Raw genomic sequence first — 14399 nt, 5'->3', positions numbered from 1 at the left:
ACCGTTTTCTTGTTGTGCTAAACCATAAAACATTCCATTCAAAGCAAAAGAACAACTATTGTCTTTAAATTGAAAACTAAAACCTTTAGAATCCAAACTTGAAACGGAAATGATGTTTCTGGTGATACTAGGAACATAGTAACAGTTTTCTAGTTCCAAAACAAACCCACTAGGCAAAGAAATAAAATAAGATCCTACGGCTAATGCAGCAATCCGTGCTCCATTTCCCACGCGTAGATCCATCTCGCCTTTATCAAGCTTTCTACTTCTCCTTAGTCCCTGTGGATTGGAACATAAGTGTGAGCCACAACCAGTATCTAATACCCAAGAAGTAGAATTAGCTAGATTACAATGTATAACATACATACCTGAAGTAGAAGCAACGTTCCCGTTCTTCTCATCTTCCTTCTTCTTCAAGCAATCCCTCTTCCAATGCTCCTTCTTCTTGCAGTAGAAGCATTCAGAGTCGGCAGGAGAACGAGTCGCCCTTTTCTGTTTACCAGAACCGGCGCCATTGGACTTGGATGAGGGCGAAGCCTTGCCCTTACCCTTCTTGCCCTTGTTCTTGCCTGATTTCTTGAAGTTCTTTCCCTTACGCACCATAATCATATCATGCTTATTCTCTTGCTTGAGCGTCTTTTCAGCGGTTTTCAGCATACCGTGAAGCTCAGTAAGAGATTTCTCCATGTTGTTCATGTTGTAATTCAACTTGAACTGATCATAGCCATTATGAAGCGAATGGAGAATGATGTCAATAGCCATTTCATTTGAGACGTCAGAATCTAGAGCTCTCATGTTCTCAAAGAGTCCAATCATTTTAAGAACATGTGGGCTCACTGGTTCTCCTTTCTTGAGCTTAGTCTCAAGGATCAACCTCTGAGTCTCGAATCTTTCGATTCTGGCTTGGTCCTGAAACATGTTCTTCAACTCCGAGATGATTTGGTAAGCATCCGAGTTAATGAACGTTTTCTGAAGTTCAGGACTCATGGATGCAAGCATCACACATTTGACATCCCTGTTGGCCTGAATCCAACGATTAAGGGCAGCTTGAGTTACCTCCGGCCCAGCCTCTTCCGGTAACTCTTCCTCAAGGACATATTCTTTTTCCTCATGCATAAGAACTTTTTGTAAGTTCCTTTGCCGGTCGAGGAAATTGTTTCCATTCAACTTCTCTTTGTCGAGAATTGAACGCAGGTTGAAAGTGTTATTGTTTGCGGCCATTTTTTATTACTACAATCGAAAAGAATTTGCAATAAATAACCATTCATACAATTCAATAACTTTGAAATAAAAGCAAAAACATGCAATCATTAAAGCTATTAAAAACATTTCATTCATGCAAAAAGCAAAAACATGGTCCGAAATGAATGAAACGATTCCAAGACCCCAAAAGTCCTAAATCCTTAAGCAGCTTTAGCATGTCTTAAGTATTTTAAGATTTTAGGTAAGCAAAACCTATTGCTAGTAATCTCCAAATTACTCTTGGTTAATAAATTAATGCCATAATTTATCCCATTGCCACAACTTAATGTCATTGTTGTTTGAGTTATAACCACAATCAACGTGCTCCTTTAGGACGCCTTACCATCTAAGTCAACTAAAATAGCACCTCGCTTTAGCGTAAACCTACTATCTTAGATCCCTAGATTTTTGTAAGTGTTGATTTGGAAGGCAATTTTTAAAACTCAATATTACTTGGACCTAGTTGTTTCTATGTTGGTTCGATTATTTAGTGAACTTAAAACTAATCGATTCATAGGAAGCAACCTGTTCATGCAAAGCATACATACATTCATACATTCATGCATATTATATATATTAAATTGCATAAATAATTGGTGATCTAGTATGGCCCAAAACTTCTTGTCTTGAAGCATCCAATCTTCATCACCTCCTTGTTAGCTTGGCATCGTCTTGAATCTTCGTTCAAATGCTAACTTAAAGTTCTAAACTTAGAAATACTTGAAAATAATAAATTACATCAAAATTTCCATGGTACGCAAACCATATTTTAAAACTTTACATTCAAAGATAGAACGGTGCGCAGACCGTATTTAACTATCCTAAATTTGGCCATACTAGTCACTTGGAGTACCTGCATTGCATAAAATATATATTCTACGCATTCACCCATTCATATGCTAAAACGAATGGCCCATGTTAATACGCAAGTATTTGCGTGAATTAATTAAAATTCACGTTCACATAAACGCGTCCTAAAAGATTAATCAATTTCCAAATTATTAATCCTTAGACTTTATTCTAATTAAAATTGAATTTAATTAAAATAATGCGACCTACGAAATAATTAGAATAATTATTTCATTTTAATTTCATTTAGTGGCTCCCACTCAAACCAATAATTATTCCGGATAATTAATTATGAAATATTAAATTAAAACTCGTGGCCCGGCCCAAACAAATAAAATATTAAATTAAATATCCCGTTAGCCCAAATTAATGCAAATAAGTCAAGCCCAACAAAAAAAATTGTCATGTGCTTACTTGGGCTAGGCTTGCGCCCAGCCCATTAGCATTGCGTGGCCTACGATGCACACGAGCATAGCCCGAAGCCATCGCAGCCGTCGCATGGCCTACGAGGCATGCGAGCATAGCCCGCACCCATCGCATACCAACGCACGCGTACCCGCAGCATCGCTGCTGCCCTACGTGCCTTGCTCGACTCGTCATAGCGCATCGCTGCACCATCGCAAGGGCTTGCGCCCTGCAATGCGTGCAACACACGCCCTTGACCTATCGCCCAGCGCGCGCGGCACGCAGCGTGCATGCTGCTGCCCGCGTTGCTGCGACTCGATTGCGCACGGTAGCTCGCATGGCTCGTCGAGCCACTCGCCCACCACACACATGTGTTCGTGCCTTTGGTTCGTGATACGGACCAACTTAATTAAAATTAAATTTAATTTCACGAACTTGCATTAATTTTATTTTTCAAAAAAGTTACGATTTTTATTTTCGAAAAACAACGATTTTTAACGATTCAATAAACTTTAACGACAATCCAATTTTGTAAAATTATTAAATCAAGGGCTAACAATATTCAAACTTTTAAGAACGAACGAATCAACATTTAAAGTTTGAACTTTTAATTAATAAAATCCGAAACTTTATATCGTTCATAACAATTAAATTTCAGATTATTAATAATTTGGTTTAAGTGCGATTAAAATTAACGAAACCATTCAAAATTTTAATCCAATAATTTTTAAAATTATCCACTGACCCATGAAATTATACCCCCTTCCCCAATTAACCGAATTATTAATCCCAAATTAATTAAAATTCAATTAGGGTTGTAAATTTTACGAATTGGGGAAAGGCAAAATTAGTGTTTATACTTATCGGAAAAATCTGATATTTTTACCGTAGATCAAGAATGTACCCAGCAACAATGTGTCAAAATTTCAAGCAATTCCGAGTAGTTTAGGTCGACTTTTTAATTGAATTACTGTCCGACACATTTAATTTTTAATAAAAATTAACAAAAACGCCCAAAAACTGATGCTTCGAGGCCTGTTTTCGCAATTCTATTCTCATGAGTTGATCTTAGAAAATCGTTTTCCATCAGATTAGGGTTTTAAAAATCGAAAAAGCGAATATTTTTTATTTCGGAAGTGCCAATTTCGCAATTAATCCCATAATTCGAAAAAATTCCGAAAAATCAACAAAAATTCCAAAAATTTCGACAATGCAAAAACAATAATAATCATGCTAATTCATGCTTTGAATACATAAGGCTCATGATACCACTGTAGGGGAATACAGTTAAACATAATAACATGTGCGGAACAATCCCCAAAGCCAGGAAACATGTATAAAGCACAGATTAAGCAAACTTACATTCGAAGCGTGTTTTCCACAATAATCCGTCAACGAACACGAACAAAGAACTCCACTTGTCGTTCCTCTACTTGGTTCACCGACACGATCAGATCCGTCTTGATTATCGTAGCTTAGACAATTGATCCAGAGATTTGCTTTTTGGGATGAACACACTATGGAGGCACAGAGAGAATTAGGGTTCTCTGTTTTCTCCTAGGGTTGTGTGTAATCTGAATTGTGATTGCAGTTAGTTGGAAATTAGGTCATAAGGTTATTTACATAACCTTACTAACCGACCAAGCCATAAGGCAAGGCCGGCTAGCAAGCCCGCGCAGCATCACACGGACACGCACAGCGAGCTGGGCCGTGGGCTGCGCTGCTGCTGCTGTGTCGTGGTCTTGGCCCGCGCGCGCACACAGCTGCTCGGCCATGGGCCAGCGCTGTTGTGTCGCCTTGCTTGCTTGCCTAGAGCGCGCGCCCATGGGCCTTGAGTGCTTCGTGCACTCGGCTCGTGGGCCGCTCCTCGTATCCGCGTTTAATATATTTCCGATATATTATTTATCGTTTCGTATACGACGAATCACCGTCGTACGATACGATTTATTCGTTTCGCCTAGCTTACGAATATTCGCGATACGATATACGATTCCGATGCAAGGTCGTATCGTATAATACGTTTCCAACTAAAATCCCGAAAAGCTATTAAATGAATTTCCGATTCATTTAATCCGGTGATCTGTTACGTGTCATTGGTGTGACCTTGTAGGTTCAGTCAAGAGTAAGTTGTGAGTTCAATATCCATTAGAACTCACTGATCGGAAGCATTGCTCCAGCTAGCTGTTCCAATCACTTGATCTCACTGAATTAATTGTTCGCAATTAATCTGAACCTTGGTATTAGACTTAATGCACCTTGGGTGAAGGACATATTTCCTTCAAGTGAAACCGTATCGGGTTCTAAACGGGTTTGGTCAGTCGAACTCAGGTCGAGTAACTTTGGGTTGGGTAGACTTTGACTGGGGTCATTTCAGTTCGGTAAGACTCAAGTCGGATCAATTCAGTACCATGTCAATTTCGTTTCGTGTCCTTTTAGTTAGGTCAAGGGTTTGGTTCGACTTCAGTCAAGATCTTTACAAGTCATTATCAAATTTTTTTTCATTCTATTTCTTATTAATAAGATATTAATTTACGTCTCTACGAGTATTTTTAATTTAGTATATTACAATATTTTGAACTCCATTTACAAGTTACAAGTTCTAATCTTTAAAGCTTTGTTTTCAATAAAACATGATTAATAAGTTGAGGCTTTGGCTCTTGAAAGTATTCCTTATGATAAGCATCATTCAAATCTTCCAAAAATTCTAGCTTTGTACAAGTTCAATGATGTTTGGAAATCTGCAAACTCCAAACTAGAACATATGAACATCCAATCTTCATGTTCAAATATATATGCATAATATTCAAGGATGTTTAAGTGGAAACCATTTCCTTTAAACTAGAATCAATTTCAAGTATATGAGCTTATTAAAGGTGAAGTATTTTACATAAAAGTCTTAAACATAGTCTCCTAATTTCAAGTTCTATCTTCAATAATCAATGTTCAAGTTCAATATCCATGCTTTATTTCAATATTCATATACAAAATCAATTATACTTTTAATGAGCAATGCACAACTTTAACCACCAATATCTTTAACTATATATTATAAAAACTTATAAAATATCAATATTTTGAAACTATATATTAAGACGAAGCCAACAATATATATACACTAACATTTGTTTTCATATACTAGACATAAAATAGTGTCAAAGTGAATTATGTGAATAGTACAAAAAGTCAACACGGTGCGAGTATTCCGTGACGGAGGGAGTACAATTCATGCTCAAGAACTTTTTAACGAATGCTTTCCTGCGCTAAATTTTTCTAGCGCGAGTTGGACGATTTTAGTCGTTTTAGAGTTCTATCTTACTTTCACCCGCTACACTATACGTACGACCCTTCTAACCTCCAATAAATCACCAATTATTATCCAGTATTTGCATTTAGTATCACCAATTCACGATCTATTTGTCATACTCTCTACTTTATGTAATTGTACTAGTCTAAATTCCGGTCTAGAATACTTGTACTTCTTATCTTATTCTTTGCCCAGCTCGTAAGCAAAATCTCGCTAACATTACTCTGGGGAACTCTGGTTTGGGGCACATAATAGTGCTGTAAGGTTACTCTGGAAGAATCGAATCAAGAATCAGGATCTATCAGTCATGAACAAGGGTCTTGAAAGTTAAAAGTATATCTAGCGTAGACAACTGGTAAGATTTTGAGAAAAACAATATAATTCTAATATTATATTGCAACGTGAAGTCCATATTATTTATTGATATTATCTCCCCTTATAAACTATACACATTATTAATTTGTTCGATCACGTTTAATAAGATATTTTTGAAAATTTTGGTATATTATGTTAAGCTCCTTAAATCAATCTAAATCACCCTTTCAACATATATACTATTAGTCTATTATTATTTTTCCATTAAAATCAACTCGATAGTAATATAGATAATGCATGTCCCTGCATTGAATTGTTACATAAAGTTTCAGGATAGTGAAGACCATCGAGAGATGATACTGGACATCCCTATATTAATAAGTTTACCCCTGAACCTAACCTATACTCTACGGATGTACGACGATTTTCATTCAAGATCACAGGGGAACCAATTTATATTGTGATCAAATATTTAAGCCTTTGCGGATCTAGAATTACTCTTTTATCACAAATATTGGGTTTTGTTAGTTTTCTCTAATAAGGCTAAAACTATATTGGGGCTCCATGCACTAGTTAAGGCAGAATAATTCACTTCCTTAATCTAAAATGTCACTCCAACATAATGAGGAAAAGTACGCTCCTTGCCCCTTCAAAAGGGAGTAGTACGAACCTTTTTTTACTCCCTCGCACTAGGTCTGTGATCACTAAATAAATGAATGACTAAAAGGAACTTTTTGTTGTAGGTTTTTTATGAATTGGGTCATTTAAGTAAGCAACATAATAAACAGTATTTTTTTTGGAACATGTATATCTATGTGGGAAGTACATGGTAGCAATCTATGACTTCCGTCGTGGTATGGGACGTTGTACCATTTATTTAAGTTATTAATGGCTGGAGTTCCGTCACAGATACGTGAGATAGATATATCATAATAGGTGCCTAGGTGGGTAGCTCCCATGCTAGTCCCCTGTGAAAACAAGGAGAAAAGAAATTCGTTTATAACTTAATCCATCCAAGGGAATTTATTTCAATAGTATAAAGAAAGAAAGTTTGCTTTTCATAGCAAGTAAAAAAAAGGTTAACAACGTTAGTGTAAGAGAAAAACCAAAGGTAGTATATCCAGTTATTCAACGAATATTATGCATGTTGAATTGGCAAGGAGTTAAGTTTGTTCTAATTAATAGTGTCAAATAATTTTTTGTTTATTTTTGTCTGTCCCAATTTAATTCAAGTTTGTTGTAAGTGACCAAAGTTTTTGTAAAGATTATTCAAAAGGTCTTGTGCGTACAAGGTGTACAATAAATTTATTGTACACCAAGATAACTTTAACCCTTTTTTTATAACTTTAACCTAGTTTTGATTAACTTTTATATTAGTAAAAAAAAATTGATAGATAAATATTTTGAAGGGTTAAATGATTAATTTTATACATTATTAGTTATTTTGAAGAAATAAGTTTTACTAAAATGAAAAAATTTATAACTGAAAAATAGATAACTTTTACTTATATATGCTTAACTTTTAAGCATTTTGAGTTAACTTTTACTCCGGTGTACAATATTTATTGTACACCCATTGTAAATAAGAATCTGTGAAGACTATTTATGTACAATTTTTTTCCTACTATTTCAAAGTCGCTCCTCTTGTCCCTCTCCCCGTATTATTAGGCTACAAATCAAACGACCCACAAACCCAGAAAAAGCCTTAATTTCGCAGAGAGCAAAAGAGAGAGAAGAAGAAAACCGAGGAATTTCAACACCAACTTCTCGGATTTCTCTTCTTCCTCAAAAGTTCCTCAACATTCTTCTCTCTCCCACCATTTTCGTTAATGGGGTTTCTTCATAAAAGCTAAGTAGCTCAGAAAAGACCCCCACTTTTTCTAGGTTGATAGTATGCAAATGGGTGCTCGTTTTCCATCTTTTTCTCTCTCCTACACCTTGTAAGTCTCAATTTCTTTGGTATTTTCTCTTCTTTTTTTTTTCCTTCAGTCGGGTACATTTCCCAATTGAAATTATTTGAATTATCTTACTATTTCAGTAACAGTGCAGTTTATCTTTTCAAATTTATGTGGTATTAAGGTTGTTGAATTTTCAAATTTTGTCTATTAGTCACTGAGTTTTATTCATGCAACCGAGATCTGAAGCGTATTTTACAAACATCAAGTTTCATTTCTCTGATTATAGTGAATTGTTTGACATTACATTGTGAATTTACTTCAATTTGGGCCTTGCATTGTATCATTTTCGTGTGGACGGCAAAGAACTTAGTTGGTATATAGTCTTGTGGTGTACGCCCAAGACTTTGGATCGAATCTCAACTACATCATAGGGTGGGATCTATAATGAGTAATTCTTGTTCTTGTTATTGGTTTCGTGTTCATTATTTTTGCTCCAAAGTATTGCTTGTCCACGAACCTTGTAGGGTCTTTTGATGAACGTGCAGACCACTGTTAGTTGGTGATTTTTTTAATTATGGAAATGGGTTTTCAATCGAATTATTTATATATGTTTTCTTGACTTGTCAGAGCCAGTTGGTGATTGCTGAATTTGGTTGAACCTTACTATTTTTGAGTTTGACTTAAGAAGATGTTGGGATTGTACTATGGTTTTAGTTTTCTAGGAAGTACTAGCCAACTATAAACTAATTAATTATGTATGTAGAAAACCCAAATAATTATGTATGTCCTTCGTTTTACTTTCCGTCCTTTGCAAGATGTCAGCATATGCTAAGCCATCCAGATTCTTTTGTTGAATGACAATGTTTTAGAAAAAATAAGTTATAACTTCCTCTGTTCCAATATTATTGCACCATCTAAATTTTGTCAAAGAATACAAATTTTCCCACGTGATTGCAAGCATTAAATAAATCAAGAAGGGTTAAGATGTAAGGGTGCATCGGATATTTGTGGTGTGAAAGGAACTATTTTATTTCATATAATGGAAACAGTGTAATATTTGTGAAACTTCCTTAAAGGGTAAACGGTGCAATAATATTGAAACGGGAAGTAGCTTATATTTTAATTGCTTATTCTTGCTCTAATCATTGCATGATAGTCATCCACAACGCCATGGAGGCATGCCACCATGGCGAAGTAGAAACAGTGGTATCCCTCTAAATCGTACAGAAAAGATTGTGATGTATGGCTGTTTAAGTAAATTTAAAATGTGTCATTATCATCTTTGTTTGTCAGAGTTGCTTGTTCAAATAAAGACTTGGATTCAGTCAAACTTAGCCTATGTCTTATACCAATACATAATTAAACTAAGATAACAGATATTTCTAGTAATCTTGGATTGTTGGGAAATTGGGATTGGTCTTATATTACTGCTCATGCAGTAATGTCTAACAAAACATTTTGGTTGCTTTGGTAGCGAGAGCATAGACGACATATTCATGTTATTGTAGGGACTAGGGAACACAACAGGGTAGGAACTAGTAACGGTGAAAAATAGCTATGGGCATTTACGGTATCCAAGTTATGAAACTGTTTCAGAAAATATGTATGTGGGTGATCAGTGATGTGGGGTAATTTCTTTATACCTCTCACCCTTTTTTGGTCAAAGTGTACTTGTCAATAGACCTGCAAAACATTGATTCAGATTTGAGTACAAAAGTTATTGACTAGTTCTTTCTTGTAAATCACAATAAAATACATCAAGTATTCAGGTGGCAAAATCAATCCCAAGATTTGTATAAGTTTCTTCGAATAAGCCTGTTTAGCACTTTAATCACTGATTAAATGGCTAAATCACTTTCCTAAATCAGTTTGTTCCTTTTCTCCTCGTAATTCCTTAATTAACATGTATACAGCCATTATAATCCTTCATCATTTCTCCTTGCACCAGAACTTGACAACTACACTCCTGCTGTCCTGCATCATACACGTTGTCTAATCCCTTCATAACTGTCCATCATGATCCTTCATATCACTCCCCTAGCTGCTCGTGATTATCCAATTTAAGTTGGATTATCTTGGTAAGTCGATAATCTCTGCTATATCTTTTTCCCCAAAATATTCCAAAATTGTATGCTTGGCTTGAAATAGGTATCAGTCCCCATGCAAATCTAACCACTGGAAACAACAAAAGTACCTACTTTTACCCTCTTATGTATTGGTTTGAAACTTGAAAGTTCTTGTAGATACCTGTTGCTTGTCGATGATTAAAAGTTTGAAAGCACAAAAGACTGGATGATTTGAGTACATATGTAAATTTGTGGTTTAGTCCTAAATAGATGTTTTTTGCAACTTGAACTTTAGTCGAATTCTAATCAAGCATTATCGAGGGAGATGTTAGTTCTTGTATTAAAATCCAAACTTCACAAGTTTTATTTGACCAATTATATAGGACAGCTAATTAACATTGAATGAAGGATGTATATCATATGATATTTCCATTGCTAGGAAATAGGAACTGTTTAATTGAGTGGGGCATTCAATACTTGAAGAATGCAGTAATGTTATGTGTAGCCATGTTTTTCATCTTTGCCTGGTAAGGGTAGTGGGTTGGATTTGTGTAGTTGGTGGCTCAATAGGGATTTTCTCATGGTGTATATGTTATGTACTTGTGTACTATATGAAGATACAAAGAGAAACTCTTTCTGCTCAGTTTAGCTACTCTTTTTATGTGTGCTAGTTGCTCTAAAGTAAGATATGTTGGCTTTGACACAGCCTAACATAAGGTTTTTAAGGCCCCATTCGGTATCGTTTTTTGTTTTCAATGTTCTGTTTTTAAGAAAACCACAAAAATTTGTTTCCAGCTTTTTGTTGCCAGTTTTTAAAATCGACATGATTACTATAATTTTAATTGTTTTTTAGTTCAAGATTTAATCTAAATCATATGACTTACAACATCATAAACCAGACACCGAAAATTGACAGTGATACCGAATGAGCCCGTAATTTTACTGTCTGTGTGGTTATAGTGGTTTATTGTATTTGTGTAATTAGGGGATGGGTCAAAAAAGCAGGACAAGATGGTTTTAGTATCTTCCTTTGTTGACATAGAAATCTTTCGCTATACCTATAGTGGGATATAATGCTACTTTGGATACATTTTTCAAAAGTGTGCTGATATTCTGATTTCCGGATTAACTTATGTGCCTCTACCAACCTGAAGTAACTTTTCTCATTATGTGTGGGTGTTAGTGTTCCTTCAATCTACTCCCTGTCCCTGCCCCTGAGTCACCCTTTTCATCCAGAGTGGTGGAATGTTCTAGCATTTTGTACTAATAAGTCTGAAGTGGTCATTAGATTGGAGTTGCCAATTGGCTGCTTTTGTGTCATCACTAGTTCTCATTTGTATGCTGGAGAATTATCTATACCATTGATTAGCATTCAAAATGTGGATGAATTATATGATCCTATTTATTTTACTGAGGATTAAATTAACTCCACGTCTTCACCAATATGCTTGAGAAGCTGTATGCTAATCTCCTTAAGTAATGGGAATTCGGGATAAAGAACCGGGGAAAACTCATAAAAAGAAGGTTTCTATTGATTTTGTGGCCGTCCTTTTTGAGTGACACTGATCTGAATGTACACTATGTATGCAGATCTCAATTGTAGGTGGAGAGATTGTGATATCATTGTCATCACAACCATGAAACTTGGAACAAAGAAAGGATGGAAGTCTATAATGCCTTTACGTTTAAGGGGCAAATCAGCAACAAGATTTTGTTTGTTTTCCAAAGCAAAATCATCTAGCTCTGATCCGGGAAATACTCCTGTCTACCTCAATGTTTATGACCTAACTCCCATGAATGGATATCTCTATTGGGCTGGCCTTGGTATCTTTCATTCTGGTGTGGAAGGTAGATATGCCTACTCTAGTTACATGCATGCTTCATTTGACTAATGCACAGTGTGCCTGTGGTTGTTATCTTTTTTCATGATCTTTCTAAGGCCCCTTCCGCTCACTAATGCCCAAATAACTAAGCTATAGGAATAATTCTCCACTTATACTTTATATAGAGGTAATTTTCCATTCAAGGTAAAAGCACATTGAGTCCTCTGTTACTCTATACACACACTCTATACTGCAGTTTTCATTTCGAAACAGTGTAACTCATGAAGAAAGTAAACCGGCTATACTTTTTGTCTTTGTTAGAAAAATCCATTGGGATGGTGTTTCCTAAGCAATTTTAGTTTTCAAAACATAGAGATTAATTCTCAGAATTGATTACTTATATTTGAAAAAAATTGCATGACCAATTCGAACTGAGATTAATTTCATCTTTTGTTAACTCTGAAAATCAGAATATTTCCAAATTTGGGGATTGTGTTCTCGTTAAGATTTCAGGTGATGTTTCTATCCTCTGAGTAATCTTAAAAATGTCCAAATTTTATGTCCCAAATCATTAAACATTATTTTGAGAATACTACTCTTGTAGTTGGGTTTGCCCTGATTATTTCAAAAGTTGGGATTACTATAAGAAGATGGCCAAAAGTTATGATTATATCTTTTTTCCTTTATATTTATAATGCTTTTAAGCGGAAGATTTTATCCTCAGTCGATCACACAGCGTGACAAACGCAAACTTTTAGTAATTTTCCTGTACCGTTTGTATCAACTTCTGTCTTGCACACCATTGATTTGTGTCAATATGTCTTATACGCTACTGGTTGTTAGCCTTATCTTTTCCTTTTTATCTTACTATTTTCTATTTTTTATTTTTTAATACTCGTGCAACTGAATGGAGGTTTTCCAGTTGGTGAATGTAAGTACAGTTTATCAAGGGATGCCAGTCATATTCTAATGGAAGAACTTTTGTGTCATACTTAATATTGGTAGTTCAGATCCTGCTATAATCTGTTCTAGTGTGTAAAATGCTTAAGATATGTGGAGTAATGATATTATGTATGTACATAATGATAGCAGAAAATCCCAGAAAGCAGAAATAACAGTTGTATCTTTTTGCATGAACCATGTGGGAATATGTACTTGTTGTGTGCCTTTTTGTTGCTCTGTACGGGTATGCAAATGTTTACTTTGTAATTTGTCCGTGATTAATCTCTAACTTAGCTTTATCTCCAAGTGTTTGAGCAGTTTCCTTGTGATGTACACAAAAACGTTATTCCCTATCTGTAATGAATTTATGTATTAAAGAGAATGATTATAGTTCATGTTCATCCTGTTGACAGTTCATGGTGTAGAATATGCTTTTGGAGCTCATGATTACCCAACCAGTGGTGTTTTCGAGGTTGAACCACGGCAATGCCCAGGGTTTAAGTTTAGAAAATCAATATTAATTGGTACGACGTGTTTAGATGCAAAGGAAGTGAGAGAGTTCATGGAGAGGCATGCTGCAAGTTACAATGGAGATACATACCATTTGATTGTCAAAAACTGTAACCACTTTTGCAAGGATGTGTGCTACAAGCTGACTGGGAAAAATATCCCCAAATGGGTTAATCGACTAGCCAAGATAGGTATGGTTTCTAGCATACATCGCCTACAATACACATATACTGGTGTATATACACTAACATATTTTTCCTTTTTGAATAGGTTCAGCATGTAACTGTGTCCTCCCTGAAACGCTCAAGATTAATACTGTCCAAGAAGATGCCAGTTTGGTAACATATGATAGTGAAAAGAAAAGACTAAAGAATGCCTTTAGTTGCCTATCATCAATCTCTATGCGTCAAAAACAATTGTCAGCTTCTTCATTATTCCTACGTTCACCATTGAAAAGCTGCTTGCCTTCATGTGAACTCAAGACCTCCAAAAAACGTTCACTAACCGAAAGGTAAAGAGGAAAAACAATTTAAGCTTCTGTATTTCTGTAAGATTCTAGGAGCATGGTTGGATGAGGGGAGATTAAATGTAAGTTGTTCTGTAATTATAAGATTTTTATAGTTTCCCCGTCAAGTGCTAGTCATCATCATCATCATCATCATCATCATCATCATCATCATCATCATCATCATCGTCATTCACTGGTTTATGTTGTATTCCACTACTGTAATTTATTTATCTGTAACATTACCTCCTAATGGAGTTTTTATTTATATCATCAATTCTGGTCGAAACTGTTAGCACCAAAAAGAAGAAGAAGAAGAAGAAGAAGAAGAAAAAAATATATAACTGGTGCTAGCTGTTGAAAGTTGCTACTTTTTGTGTGCTTATGTTTTGGGCAGCAGTAACAATAAATAGTCAAAATATAGCTAGCTGACATCAAATGGGGTCGTCGAATTGCTTATAGACAATTTGGGTCACGTTAAAATCGGATAATTTCGGGTCAATGTTTTTATTAAGATTACTTAGGATCGATCCGGATAAC

At 35.4% G+C, this 14399-nt stretch overlaps 1 protein-coding gene across 3 annotated transcripts; it reads left to right on the top strand.

The window, feature by feature from the left end:
• Window positions 1-7751: 7751 nt before the first annotated feature.
• On the top strand, window positions 7752-14148 carry LOC110785240 (deSI-like protein At4g17486). Of its 3 annotated transcripts, XM_021989683.2 has the most exons (5): window positions 7763-8055; window positions 9962-10091; window positions 11670-11927; window positions 13258-13545; window positions 13625-14148. In XM_021989683.2, the coding sequence occupies exons 3-5, from the start codon at window positions 11717-11719 to the stop codon at window positions 13867-13869; spliced, it is 744 nt and encodes a 247-aa protein (XP_021845375.1). In that variant the 5' UTR covers window positions 7763-8055; window positions 9962-10091; window positions 11670-11716; the 3' UTR covers window positions 13870-14148. The 3 variants fall into 3 exon arrangements, with proteins under 3 accessions (XP_021845373.1, XP_021845376.1, XP_021845375.1); XM_021989681.2 differs by lacking the exon at window positions 9962-10091 and having other exon boundaries at window positions 7752-8055; XM_021989684.2 differs by lacking the exon at window positions 9962-10091 and having other exon boundaries at window positions 7759-8055; window positions 13631-14148.
• The last annotated feature ends 251 nt before the right edge of the window (window positions 14149-14399 follow it).

The sequence above is a fragment of the Spinacia oleracea genome, chromosome 3, assembly GCF_020520425.1.
Source record: "Spinacia oleracea cultivar Varoflay chromosome 3, BTI_SOV_V1, whole genome shotgun sequence".
Lineage (NCBI taxonomy): Eukaryota > Viridiplantae > Streptophyta > Magnoliopsida > Caryophyllales > Amaranthaceae > Spinacia > Spinacia oleracea.
Note: the sequence above shows the minus strand (reverse complement) of the source record. Positions and strands in the feature narration are given on the sequence as shown.